At 32.2% G+C, this 15,720-nt stretch overlaps 1 protein-coding gene across 1 annotated transcript; it reads left to right on the top strand.

The window, feature by feature from the left end:
* Positions 1 to 288: 288 nt before the first annotated feature.
* Positions 289 to 3,309, top strand: LOC148600689 (uncharacterized). Its single transcript, XM_088556788.1, has 4 exons — positions 289 to 362; positions 1,564 to 1,645; positions 2,732 to 2,922; positions 3,194 to 3,309. The coding sequence occupies exons 1-4, from the start codon at positions 327 to 329 to the stop codon at positions 3,206 to 3,208; spliced, it is 324 nt and encodes a 107-aa protein (XP_088412914.1). The 5' UTR covers positions 289 to 326; the 3' UTR covers positions 3,209 to 3,309.
* The last annotated feature ends 12,411 nt before the right edge of the window (positions 3,310 to 15,720 follow it).

The following is a 15,720-nucleotide window of genomic DNA, read 5'->3' as shown; positions in this document are numbered from 1 at the left end:
TAAACAAAAATCTTATATTTATCCCCGCCTACGGTGGCTATAAAGTTTTCTTTGGTTGGATAATGTCTAGACAAAATGCGTCACCACTATCATACCTCTTCTTATTCTGCTCGTTGAGATGAAAACATGCAATATATACATACAACACCCTATGAAAACTACATTCAATATTGGTCGTAAAGATCTATAAATGTTTATTTCAGCTATTAATAAAAATAGATAAAAAATGATTTGTCGAATTATGACATCTGAATGTAGGTTGACTCACGATTTTTTTTTCAGTTAGTCAAGATGTATGGACAAAAGTTGGGTCATTGTATCTTCACATGACAACAGAAACATACCTTTGTAATCAGGGACAGGTAGGGGCAAAAAGATCATTCTAGATTTTAAACTCACTTATTATAGCGTACTACACAATGTAGCAAAGCGAATATAATAGATTACACACAAAAATTAAGATAAAGAAAACAATAAAACGTCATAAAGAAACTTAAGCACTAGCGATATTAACTACCCCCTTCAAAAAAGTAAGAGACATCGAGTGCTCTAGAAGGGAAAGCATGCCAAGAAAAATTTAGTAATACCAAAGTGTATCAATTTGTTCCATCATGTATTGAGGACAACGAATATATGTATAGAGTCTGAAAACTTCCAAACGATAATAAACTTGAAGTTTGCCAGGAAAATATTTGGTTCTTCGTGTTCTGTAGATAACATAGAGGATCAAATAATACAAAACACATTGAAATAACATCAAACATGTATATATGTCGTGGAATAATACCTTCTAAACCCTACACTGCTTCATCAGATATATTTTCACAGAATGTAAGTAAAATAATGCATATACTTTCTAATTGTGTTAACTGTGAAATTTGCAAGTAAAATGTTTGATCGCTCCAACGGCAGCGCTCTAATTCATACTGTAGCCAATGTTGATTCCAGCCTCATTGAAAATGACCCAGTTGGAGAGATATGACAATATGAAAAACATTTAATCGTGTCATGATTTATATTTGATGCTGCAGTGTATCTCACAACATAAACAGGGGGAAATTTCTAACAACCAATCATAATTAAGAAGGAAGACCTATGGTAAGGGACACAACTCTTACAAATCATTGGAACGTTTATATTCAAAAATTGACATCAATATCATGTACCAATCAAAGTAACTTGAGTTTATTTCATTCTGTTTCAAATGAAAGCTTGATAGGCTTTGGTAAAATTGAATTTGATACAAACATATCAATAATTTCAAGAGTTTCTTCCCTAAATCTAAGTCTACCTCCTTAAATTTGCTATCTTTACTAAATAAACAAATTATCGGATTGATATCACAGACTAGCATGAAGTACTCCTTAATCCAAGTGTCAGAGTGTATCGAGTATTCATACAATATAGGTGATAAAATCTGTCACAATATGCCGCACCACAATCAACTCGAATAGTAAACTTATACTGACCATGATGCACTTTACTCCATTCTTGGTTATCAAGGCCGCAACTACTTGTTAAGACAATACATCAACACAATTAGTATGAAATGTTTTTGTTTAGGAACCCTGTAATTCAATTGGCGGTACTATGGCAGAGTTTTACACAGTTGAAGAGATGAAAAATGCTTACACGGTTACCAAAGGTATAGATGATTAAACGTCTTAATTGTCATAATTTCATAACAGATTACAGTCCTTGAACCGATCCGCGCAACGATTTGACGGATCGAGGACCGTTGACTGATTGATCTCTGACGGATCGATGACTGATGACCGATGACCGATGACCGATTTGATCGCAGTTTTGTTATGTAAAATGACGATGACGTAAGATCTGTTTGAAATAATTGAAATGTAAAAAAGTGATTGTTTAAATATATTACATTATGTAAATATGCGTAAAATTGACAAAGGAAACAATGAAAACAGTAAAATACAGTAACCGCTCTGTGGTCACGTGATGCGATCACCGGTTTAATGGATCTGTTTGACGGATCGATGACTGACCGGAAACTAATCTGTGACCGATGACCGATCGCAATTTTTGTTGCACGGATCGGTTCAGGTACTGTATACTCAAATATTTTATTGGACTACCTTTAAGTAGCTGAACCACAAATATATTTAGGATATAGGTACGAATATCTGTCAAATGTACTTAGTTGAAGTTGTACATCAAATGTATCACTCTACATATAACTGAAATACAAAATAAACTGATATAGATGTGGTGACAAAAGATTCAGAAATACTGATTAATTAATTAAACATGTCAAACAAACACCAAACCTTTTAAGTTTCATTACAGTTTTAGAATCCGACAATGCATGGAGCACCGTTTTCTTAATTTGGTCTTGTTCTGTATCTAACATATTCAATACATGAAGAAAATAATCAAAACGCTATGAACCTTATCCTGAAGCATCTGTGATGTAGATACTTTTTTATTTCTAATGTAGGGATAATGTGTGTGCAAATTTTCCAGCCATTTTCAATAGTGTATTTTATCCAAATATCTTCAACATCCAAATACTCTGATGGTTATTATGTTTAAATACTTTTATCGGTAATTTGTACGCAAAATCATTTTAATGTGCACTTGCTGATAATGTTTTTATGACGGAAAGGTACACAGTTTTACATTTAATATAATACAAATAGACCACTGGTCTTACCCCCTTCTAATCATGTAACAATAACATTTTTTTTTTATTTAATATTTTTGATAGGTGTTAACGCCTATATTGGGGCGGAGTACATAAGTGGCAAATACAAATGGACAACAACTGGACATGAAATAGACACCAACCTATGGGCTCCTAAACAACCAAGTGATCTTTTGTCATGTATCCAATTATGGAGGAGATATGGAATAGATGACACAACACTAATACGAAAGAAACAAGTTTTATGTGAAAAAGTTTGTATTGTTAACAATAACCTCCAAAAATGGGATTTCTAAATGAGAAGGTCCTGTTTTCTTGTAATTAAGCACCACTAAGTACTATGATTAACATACTAATTTGTGGTATTTTCTCCTCCTTTCCTAATCAGTATTATACAAATGGTTAAAATTTAAAACAGTTCTTTTCATAGAAATACAATATCGATTGTTGAGATTTTTATTGTGTAAAGAAGAAATTGTTTCCCTTGATAATTTGTGAGAGCGCTATCATTGTTTCTTTTTTCAGAGAATTCCATGGTAGAAAGAAAACAGTATATAACTTTTGTATTGATGGATTAAATTAATTAATTAAGAATGTCAATATGTTCCTTTGTTACTCTGTATGAAGTCAAATTAAAAGGATATTAAATAATTTATCGCATTACATAGGTATATAATTTGACCATATAAGAGCATTACAAACTGTTTTGTAGAATTGCTATAAGTTTACCTGTGAATCGAACTATAGTTTCAGAGCAGTTATATAATACATGCAATGCCTTAAAAGTAAAGGGACATGATAATGACCAGTAAAAACACGTGGTGTTAATCCCTTGTAATGAAGCGTGAACATTGGTCGTGTTTTTGTCCCTGGATTACATTCTTTTGATTACCGCTATTACCTTGGTTCCCTTGATTACTATTTGCTATTGTGCGTATAACAAGCATTAAATGGTGTGTATTTGTTGGAATTACATTATCACAAATGCTTTCACGTAGTGTTGTACAGATGTAGTTGTTAGTTGTATCTTACTTCACAATTGTCCACTGTTGATGAGGACTGTGATTTTAGACGGACCTCATGATTGTTCGTTTCTTGGCTACTAAGGATATCGATTATCACACACAACCCCATATCTATATTTTATAAACAGTATTTACATAATTGTGAAATGCGTAAAATTACTGACAACCTGTCTTTTGCTCTTATTATGACCATAGTCAATCTTGATTGACCGGTACCAGGTGTCCCTTTTTTCTAATGATTAACGCAATCCAAATGTCATGGATAAAACGTCCTCTTCTTGTCGGATTGGCCTTTACCGGCAAGCAAGCACAGCGATAGTCTTGCACGCAGGAAATTTGCTGATGTTCTTGATATACAGAAAGGGGAAAAGCTAATTGTGGCTATTTTGTTGAGTTTTGTTTTGTTTTGTTTTTTGTTTTGTTGTTGTTTTGTTTGTTTGTATGTTTTTCTTTTGTTTTTCTTTTGTTTTGTTTGTGATTTTGTTTTTGTTTTTGTTTTTTTTTTTTTTTGGCTTTTGTTTTTTGGTTTTTTTTTTCATTTCTAGGTCAATTATACACTAATTTAAACCGTGTTTGGAACTGACACTATTCCTTATATCTTCATCAATTTAGTTGAAGCATTTATACCTCTATGGTAAGGGGTACATTCCGTAAAACACAAACAAATGTTTCAAGAAAACAAATATTGTGCTCGTCTGAATGTTTGTGTTCAGCGGATAATTATGCATGTACAATTTTCTCAATAGGTATAATGTTTTATTCTTATAACTTCTTATATATTTCAAGAAAGTGATAAACAAGATACAACTTCACACACACGAAGTTTCACACAAACTTCTTAATTCAGACATTAGACATTATATATTAACCAACACCTTTTCCCACCCTGCAAGAACCCAAACCGAAATTATACCATTTGACAGGGTTTTGAAATACATTAAACTGTGGCTAATGTATCAAGAAAGAGTATCTGTGATGGCATTAAGATAACACAAAAATTGGCAATAAATTATGCATTCTCCTTTATCAATGATAAATTAGCTCACGTTATGTAATTATTTTGTATCTATTATTTAAATAACTACATTATTAAGTGAATTGTGACTAAACTTTAATTGTTTAAGAAGCTTTTTGTACCGTTGGTCACGATTTAAAAAAAAGTTTTTGAAACATAGCTGATGGTTTTTACCAAATAAATCTGATCACGATGTTTCCAAGATCAGATGATGAGCTTCGCTTTTTATTTAATGGCATATTTTACTAGTAATCAACTTTGCCAAGAAATACTAAGTAAATCCCAATCTAATTTCCAACTGCAGTCGTCTAAATATAGATTCTTTTAAATTGTGTACTTTTAAAGAGAAATGGCAATATGTCATTATACATCACAAAAAAGTTAAGTAGTAATATCTGTTATAAAAACGTGAATTTAAAGCAAACTTAAGTCAAACCCAGACATACTTTTATTCACTATTCGTAATATATCTTTGTGTTGTATTTATTACTTTAAGGGCATTTCAAGAAAAAAATATGAATTTACTTCTATCGGATAATACTCCCTTGTAAGACATGCTTACCCCTCCCCCCAGAGTCCCTATTTTTATCATACATCTCAATGGTATTTTTGTATCTCTGGGTCCAAGCCGCCGCTGATGGATCAAGGGTATTCACCAATCCAGTAGCAGACCTGTCTCACCTTAATTAGATCTTCCAATATATATGGTTCTAATGCTGATAATGAGAGGTTACTCCTTGAAAACATCTATATCATATCGAAAGTAGCAATATAAATGATCAGTATTTTTGTATTTTATCACTTCAATTCTCAAATCTTCCAAATCATGTCAATTATTTTATTTTAATAACTCCTTTAGTTATCTTGATGATAGTATGGCTGTAAATAATCCTAACTTTGACAACAATGTTCAATATAACTACCTCCCCCCCAAAAAAAAAAAAAAAAAAAAAAAAAAAAATTAAGTTGACCAAGTCTAACAATAACTAATAATTCTCGTATACATTTTCGTGTTTTAGATATTATATTAGAAAATGGTAGTCTTCATGCTAAACCTTTTAAGAAACCAGCGCCGAGTTGCTCATAAACTTAATCAGGGTAGACGAAAAAGAAAAGGAAAACTATGACACCCTGAACAAATCAGATTTCATTTCACCTATAGAGTGAATCAAAATGAATATATGTCAGCATTAAGTTTAACATCGATTTTTAATAAATGAAAACTAATTAACAAAAGCATCTTGGTCATCAAATTTTATGTATTCCTTAATAATATAAACATTAAATAGCAAGGTGTTTGTAATTCTCAATGTTTCTTTTTCCAATTTCAACAGTTTCAAGAGTCATATAACAACATCGATAATGTATCTTCGTCAAAGATGTCGATAATTTCGCTTGTTTAGTACCTTGACATTAATCAAAATTTCAAGTACAGACTGCCCCTGAAATGAAATTAATTGGTTCTTTCTTCTCTTAGAAAATTTAATTAATTGAAATAACAAATTAACAAAACATGACGTTTGATATAAAAAAAAAGTTGATATAAAGATATCAAATATGTCAAAATCCCCTGTCGAGGACTCTTGCCCTATCGGTGCACCAGGTTCATGCTCCCAGTTTTAAGTGGAGTCCGAGTTGCTCATTTGCGTTTTTTTATTTTGTATGTATGATTTTAGTTACTCTATATTCTTTGTTGTGTATGTGTGTTTTCCATGTCTGGTCTTTGTCCCTGGATTACATTCTTTTGATTACCGCCATAACCTTGGTTCCCTTGATTACTCTTTTAACAAAATATCAAAAATAACAGTATGTAGGTTTTCCAACCATGTGTTACATTTTGCATCATTCTTAAAAATGGCGTGCTTCTTAACAGCAATAGCTTGGTACACCTGGCCCATGCTCTCAGTTTTTAGTGGAGTCCGATGTCTGGTCTTTGTCCCTGGCTTACATTCTTTTGATTACCGCTATAACCTTGGTTCCCTTGATTACTCTTCAATAGTTATAGTTATATAATAGACAAAAATTCTCTTCGATAGTGTCTGTTCTTTTCCTGCTTTTGTTGTTAACCTTGGTATTATACGTATCTCGTCCAAAGTCAGTCAAAAATGTTTATTGTATATAATTACAAATAAAGCAAATCGCATTAACATGTATTTGCAAGAAAAACGTCAAATTTGGTAGAGTTTATCATCATACCGCCAATAATTCGTACATCTTCTACCTAAAAGAGGAAACAAGGAAAAAGATTGTGTAACTATTCAGTTATATTATTCTTGGTAGAGATTCTTCATAATTTGTAAAAAAAAAAAAAAGCAATTCCAAATCATCTTCCAAATATTCAGAAAATGTTTTCAAAATGATGGATTTTTTTTTATCGACAACATATTTGTCCAGTGTGATGAATGCGTTTTTCAATCAACGGTCGACATTCCAATGCGAACGAATTGTGTTCCTTTACTTGCTGACCTACTCCTTCACTATTATGACGCTGACCTTTTAGCTGATTTGATCCGGAAAAAGAACATCGTTTAGCTGAATCCTTTAATTTTAGTTTCCGCTATATAGATGACGTATTATCGCCAAACAATCCTAGTGTTGGGGATTTCATACATCGCATCTAACCCAAAGAACTTGAGATAGAGGATACTACAGACACTGTGAAGTCAGCCTCCTCATATTTTGACCTGCACTAAGAGATCGATGGTAAATGAAAACTATTGAACAACGTAATGACTTTATTTAGAATTGTCAATTTTCCATTCATCTGTGACTACGTCCCTTCCGCACCTACATATGAAATTTTCATATCACAACTCAAACGATATGCCAGAGCTTGCCGAAACTATGCAGAATATCTGTATTGTGCTAGAATTCTAACAAATAGTCGTCTTGAACAGTGTTATGTTGCTACAAGATTGAAGTCATTAATACAGAAGTAGTTTTATGGTCGTCATTATGAACTTGTGATCGTTACGGTGTATCCATCTGCATCATGAAACTTGATTTGTTCAACGTTCCATAGTTTTCCTCTCCTCTTTCGTCTACCCCGGTCTTGACTTTTTTATGGGCAATTTGGTGCGTGTTTCTAGAAAAGCAGAGAATGCTGTGCACTTGGTCCATGCTCCCAGTTTTTAGTGCAGTCCGAGTTGTTCATTTACTTGTGCTACTTTGTATTTATCATTTTAGTTATTTTTTGTTTGCCTGTTTTCCATGTCTGAACTTTGTCCCTGTATTACATACTTTTGATTTCCGCTTGAATCTTGGTTCCGTTGATTACTCTTCCAATATGTTTCATAATGACTTATTCGTAAAGTTCTTTTTCATTTCACGATTAATTTTTCAACACTGACGTCGATAACTTTACTCTGCTTTTTCATTTAATGAATTGAAATTAATCCACTTTCGATTTATTAGGTTTATATTTTTCCAAGGGAAAACCATCTCGTAATTTTGTAGCATAAAACATATATCTAATTGTAAGGGGAGCTGTGTATAGATATGAATCAAATAAATCATTAATATATTCATTTGTTGTAACTTGTATTAAAACAAGTTATAAAATGCCTTTAGACTACTTCAAAGTTATTTTTATTCATTGCAAAAAGTAAGGGCAGTAACATTGGTTGAGACCTAGCTATGTTTACCACTCGAACAAATATTTAGTAAACTATACTTCTAAGCCTCGTTTCATGGAGAGTGGGGATTTGAAAAAAAATGTGTTATTACTAATACATACATAGTATATATATAGAAAATAACAAGTGCTGTTGACAAATCTTAAGAAAAATGTCATAATGTTTTTACTGTTTCAAAGCTTAAATATCATAGCACCAAGCGACCACAATTATTATACTCAACAATATGTATGCATCCTTACGTTAAATATTTAGACCTTCACTTGACATAGAAAATTCCGTAACGTTTATGAACAGGATACTAGAAATTGATTTAGATTTAGAGATGATAGTAAGTTACTACAGGGATGGTATTACATTGTTACATGTAGACTTTATTTCCTCATTTTGATACTCAAATTTTAGTGCTTGATTGGTTGGCACATTTAACAACCAAACAGATGTCATATAAACATATGTGGATGGATTTGGATTGATGAGAGTAGTTAAGTCCTTGTAAATGTTCAAAGGATGTAATGATGAAGTCTACATGTATTATGTCCAATAGTTTAATACTATGAGAAAAAGAAACTCGAGTGTTCAAATTCAACTACACATATAATTCTGATTAGCGCGTATAGTGTGAGCTACGATTTCCAAATAGAGAAATTCAATATTAAGATGTTGACAAATGAAGTTTCTATATGATAAATATATAGATTATGCATCTTTATTACAAGTACATGCAGTGAAACCACTCAGTGAATGGTGAAATACATTGTGCACCTTTTTTAAAATATAAAATAGCCAAGATCATGAGAAAAAAATTTTTAAGATATTAAATATATATGTTAATGTAAGTGTTAAAAAGTGCTAAAATTCATTAACTACATGAATGGAGACACGCCAACTTAAGTTAAACTTTCGTTCACTGTTTAAAAAAATATAACTGTGGCAAATGAAAACAAAACTACAAATATTCCGTAAACGCGATTATGATAATATGAACATGATTCATTTGCCAATGTAATAAACGGTTAAAATATATATTAAAATACCCTTTCTTTTCCAAACAAACAAAACATGCGCATGCACAGTAGAACAGGCCTAAACTGAATTTCATATGAACTGAAAATATGTCTTTCCAAACCCTAGTTGAACTGAACACATGTCTTACTAAACCTCATATGAATTGAAAACCTTGAACATACAAAAACCGGTCTAAACTGAACCACGATTAAATTTAAAGTTGCCTTAATAAACCCCATATAAACTGAAAAAAGTTCGTACTAAACCCCATATGAATTCAAATTTGTCTGATTTGAACCCAAAATAAAGTGAAAACTTGCTTACTAAACCTCACATGAAGTGAACACCTGTCTGATATGAACATTACATATACTAAAACTTGTCTCAACTGAATCCCGAAACATGTCTTAATAAACCCCATCTGAACTGAACACCTGTCTGATATGAACCCTGAATAAACTGAAAACTAGTATGATATAAGTGAACATTGTTTTCGTGCAATTTCATAACCAAGACATCAATTTATGGAAAAAAATACTTAAACAGAGCGAATTATATTAGAATGTCAGACGCCTATAAATATATATAAAAATTTAAAAGCATTGTGAGTATAAAGATACATTCAAAGCAAACTTTCATCATGAATACTTTTCATATTCTATAAATATCAATACAACACTGTTTTCTAAAATATGAAAGTGCTTTTAATTATTATTCTAAGATGATACAACTTTATCCACCAAATCTACTTGTTTCGTCTGGTATCTCATGTGTATTGTTCTATTATTTCACTCTCTGCAAAAAAAGTAAGTGTTACAAATTAATATTAGAATAAATTTATCTTAACTTTATATTGAGAGCAATCAATGGAACCAAGATTCTAGCAGAAATCAAAAGAATGTAATCCATGAACAAAGACAAGACACGGAAAACAGACATACACAACAAAGAACATAAAATAATCAAGACAATACATACAAAGTAACAAAAGTAAATGAGTAACTTGGACTACAAATGGGAGCATGGACTAAGTTCACCGGTAGGATAAACTTTCTAGAAATACCCGCCAAGTTTCTAACAAAAAATCAATTCCAGGGCAGACGAAAGAGGAAACGAAACTATAGCACGTTGCATAAATCAGTTTTCTAGAAAAGCAAAGGACGCTTACCTTACTGGTGCACCTGGTCCATGCTCCCAGTTTTTAGTGGAGTCCGACTTCCTCATTTACTTTTGTTACTTTGTACGTATGATTTTAGTTACTTTATGTTCTTTGTTGTGTATGTCTGTTTTCCATGTCTGGTCTTTGTCCCTGGATGACATTCTTTTGATTACTGCTATAACCTTGGTTCTCTTGATTACTCTTTGGTCAATAGTTTTCCTTTACCATCGATCTCTAAATATAGGCCAAGATATGAGGCTGACTTCATAGTGTCTGTAGTATCCTTTATCTCAAGTTCCTTGGGATAGATGCGATTTATCCAACCCCCAACGTCATCTATATAGCGGAAACTTAGAATCTGGCTAAAGGATATTCTATCTTTTGGATCAAATCAGCTATAAAATCAGCCTCATGAGAGTGAAGGAATAGGTCAACGTAGAGGAGCACAATTTGTTGCGATTGAAATATCGACCGTTTGTTAAAAAATGCGTCATTCACACTGGACAAATATGAGTATTTGGTTTCAAATCTTAAAATGTCAGTCAGAAATCTAGTATTCCATAAATATTTTGTTCATTTGAGAAACAAACATAACAAATTTTGTTGACTTAAAAACCTGCGTTTCCCTTTTCAAAATAGGCAGTTGGGACAGGGGAAACAATCTTGCTTTTTTTTAATTGTTGCTTTAACTGCTTTAACATTGGTTCCCTTGATTACTCTTAAATTAATTTGCAGCTTAATAAATACATTTTTATAGTTGGAACATCTTAATTTTGTTATGAATAAAATGTTTTATATTTCTTGTTTTTTCAATGATTTGCGCTGTGTTTTGTTTTATACATTTTGTTTTACTTTTAATTTGTTTTTTACATAAATTGATATTATCTATATTATTAAACTATTATATCAAAAACCGAGCAATTAAATTTGGTTTGTATTTCTCAAAGTTGTACCAAAGTCTCACTGTATCATGGTACGTCTTGACTCAGGAAAAAACAGGTCTTCGGAAAGTGAATTTCCGTTCAATCTTAATTTGGTACAGCTTAATTAGTCCTACCTTTCATTCCATTTAACTTCATATTTAATGTACCTTAACACTTAGTAATTTCAAAACAAAAGATTTTTTTTTATTATTTCTGTCAACTCTTGCACTGACAATTATTTGTACACACTTCGTCCACTTTTGAGTATATCAGGTAAAATTTAAATCCTTATTTGTCAATTTTCCCAGCATGACCTTGATTTGAATTGATGACCTTTAGAAATTTGAAAAAGAAAAAGTTATTTTTCGACAATATTGATTTTGTTCCTCATTTTCTTGTTTCTTATAAAATGTGAAAATATGGTATCGAAGTGTATACCCTGTTTATTCTGAGTACAAAAAAAATACAGAAAATGTGCATTAATTCATGCTCTTGTTGTAGTAATACAGACATAAAGTTGAAACGCACTACTACTATACAACACACCGTATAATAGACGCAGATAATGTTAACCTCAGTATAGCATGTATAGATTAACGTGCGGTGTTTAATACAAGAAAAAAACTACATGTAAGGGGGCACTTACTTTTTTTATCGAGGGAACTGTCTTAAATTATATTCGTTTATAATGTAGGTAAGACTAGCAGGAACAAGGAACAAAATACGTCATTATTCATAAAGCATGTATAAAAGGTCTACCTTGATCGTGTTAAAAATCCTGGATGAAAAATCACATGCGTTTTGTATTTGTTTTATTTGGGGAGATATTTAACAATGCTAACCTTTTCACATAAAATCCTTTCACGCCAATGTTTCGGCGTGTCATCTACTCCATATGTCCCCCATAATTGGAAACATGCATGCGTAAGATAAGTCGGCTCATTAGGAGCCCATAAATTGTTGTAGACTTCCTGCCCTGTTGTTTTCCATTGATATTTTCCATTCACATATTCTGCCCCAATGAAGACGCTTGTACCTATGTAAAAAGAAACTACGGTATTTGTTTGACAGCTGCCAATACGGATAACTAAAACATAGAGTTGATCATTACCTCTTATCTGATTGGATGCAAAACCCTATCAGTAGCCCCATCCTGTATAATTTAATCAGTTTCAATATCGCAAAAAGAAATACTGAAGCGTCATTGGTGGGGTGATTTAAATGCGCCAAAAAACCAAGCACGTGGCTTAAACGTAAACACATGAAACAGAGACGATCTTCAGACATAATTTGAACCGACTAAAAAGTTACAGATAAAAACTGAAGAACAGGGGAATAAGATGGTACACTATAAGAGGCTCTAGAGAGCCTGAATTTCTCACCTCGTCAAAATAGTCATTTTTGTGCTTCAAGGGATGTAACTCCGACATTGGTCAAAAGACCTTTATGAAAATTTCGGCATAGATTTGTCTTTACATGCTGATTAATTTTACCTTGTTAGAATTAAGCTCAACCCATTTTACGAGTTACTGGTATTTCAGAAAAATCTTGACGCCTTTGGTTTATTTTTATTAATATTGGCCATGGTTTTTACCAGATCATAAATCCCCACACTGAGATTGTTAAAATTATTGTAAGGTACAGTCATGCCAATCAAAATGGTTATAATCCATCCAGTAGTTCAGGAGGTAGATTTTCAAAGTTGGAAATACAAAAATTCTGAAAAAAATCCATTTCAGTACCCATAATTCAGGGGATCTTTCTGAACATTTCGGCATGGGTCAGTCCAATCAAGCTGAACAATTTTACTCCCTGCCAGATTTTAAATAAAGCCAACTCCGTTGGAGTTACGTGCAAAATTCTGCAATTAGACACCCATGGTCAATATTTAGTAACAGCGGCTATGTTTTTTCTACAGATAAAAAATTACAGATTGTGAAAGATGTTCTAAATAGCGTTTATGCTCAATTTTGTTTCAATCAATTGAATAGCTTCAATGGAGATTTTTTAAAATCAGAAATGTAAAATTCTGGAAAAAAAATCCATTTCAGGACCCATAACTCATTCTTTCGTCAACGGATCCTTCCGATAATTTTGGCATAGTTCCATCCATCATACTGAATAATTTTACTTTCTGTCAGATTTTAGCTAAACCCAACTCATTTTTTAGTTATGTACAAAATTCTCCAATTTGAACCCTATGTCTATTTGAATAACAGCGGCGATGTTTTTGCAAGATCAGAAATCCCCACACAAGGATTGTTAAAAATACCCTTAGGAACATTCATACAAAGTTTGTTTATAATCTTTTGAGCAGTTTTAGTGAAGATGTTTGAAAAGGTTTACCGTCGACGACGACGACGTCGCAAAACGTGATCGATTGAGACAAGAATGATAGGGAACATTTCAGCCGCCAAAACATCCCATTTTAGTCTCTTGATCAGTAAGACACTATCAGTATATCGCCGGACTGAAATGCTACAATTTTGCCAGTTTTTCTGTTGGTTCTGGTAGATATGTAATTATCAGTCCAACGCAAGTTTTACCAGACTGATCCGGTGTTTGGTCACTTTCGGGGAGACGTATATGGTAACATAGCCCTTGAAAAAGTGGTTGTGACACCACGTTCTCTCATGTTCCTACACTTTGCTAATAGGACTGTGCTGACTCGACAGTAATCCCTTTTTGGGGGGATATCCCTATTTTTAGCTCCAAAATTAAAATTTTCAAATTGCAAGTTTATTCACAAATTCAGGTATCATATCATGAAACATTAATACTTTTGAATTTCGTTATTTATATTACAAAAAAACCTAAAAATGCCATCATAAAACATTTTAAGTCCCCATAAGTGATGTCTAGGGTGCTCTGTCAAAACTATCGCTAAAAATCTTTAATTTCTAGTTTCAAAAGTTGGCAAGCCTGATTCGACAATGATTGCACAAAACACAATATATACTTCAATATTGCAAAAGGAAAAGGGTGTCATAGGCACAGAGTGCAACATCCCTTCATTGTAATGAAACTTTCGTCAAGAAAGTACACTTGAAATATCAACTAAACCAGTGAGTGAAATTATGTGGCAAGTTCTTACCAGAGGGGATATCAAAGAGAGGGGGAAAACAGCACATAAAGAAAACAAGGAGTGCTTTAATTAATAGAATATCAAAAACCTTGTCTTACATTATCCAATATATGAAAACGCTCTGTGCTTGGAACATAGAAAATCTTTTTAAATGTAATACATTCAGATCTGGAATCTTTGAGTCTCACCATCTGAACAATACAGAATATGTACACATTTCTTAAAAATAGTTTGAAAACTACACATATGTCAAATATTGCATTCAAATGATATGGAAGAACTATTGTAACATCCGAAAGTTTTAATAGAAACAAATGAGCTAATTCTCATGCCATGATCGTAAACGGTGTCAGACACAAAGATTATCAATTGTGAAAAACGAAAACAACTAAAATGATTCAAAGACATAACTCTTATATTGGATGTATTTTTTTTTAATTCCTCATACATTTTGTATGTCCGACTTATAATTCTGAGCAACAATAACATCTGCCAGATTTTTTACTAAAGACATTAGTTTTGTTAGTAAATAGCCTACCAATGCCTTTGTTTTTTTCTTGAATAACAGCGGTCATGCCTTTTCACATATCAAAAATCCCAAAAGTCATTTTGTACAGGATATCTTAATGAATAAGTTCGCCTATATGCATTTTTTTTTATCTTAAAGGCTTCAAAGAAAATCTTAAAAGTTGTATAAGTAAAAAATGATAAAAATATGATTTCAAGGATAGTTAGTCCAATTTCAATCGATTGATAAATTTGGAAATTTTTGTCTCATGAGGCTTAACAATATCAATTTGCTACAGGTAACAGTTTTTGAATTATTTGCCAAAAAAATAAACGTTTTCCAACCCCTATGTTTCATTTTTAGTAATGGCAGCTGTAGATATTCACGGATTATCACAAAAGTCATTTTAAACACATACCGTATAGAACAATATGATTATTTTCATTGAATTATTGTAAATGGTGTTAGAGAAGATTTTCAAATGCGTACATGAGAAAATGCAAAAAAACATGCTTCAGGATTATAACTCCGACATCAGTTGACGAATTGTTTTTTAACATTTCAGTGTTAGTTCATCTCATTATGTTAAATATTATAACCCTGTAAGAATTTTGCTAAAAGTAACAGTTCTTGAGTTAGTTGCAAAAAGCTGCATTCCTAACCCTTTTTTGTATTTTTATTAACGGTGGCCATA

This window comes from Perna viridis, chromosome 12 (genome assembly GCF_037379345.1).
Source record: "Perna viridis isolate PV_CMFRI_1.1 ecotype Kerala chromosome 12, ASM3737934v1, whole genome shotgun sequence".
NCBI classification, from domain to species: domain Eukaryota; kingdom Metazoa; phylum Mollusca; class Bivalvia; order Mytilida; family Mytilidae; genus Perna; species Perna viridis.
Note: the sequence above shows the minus strand (reverse complement) of the source record. Positions and strands in the feature narration are given on the sequence as shown.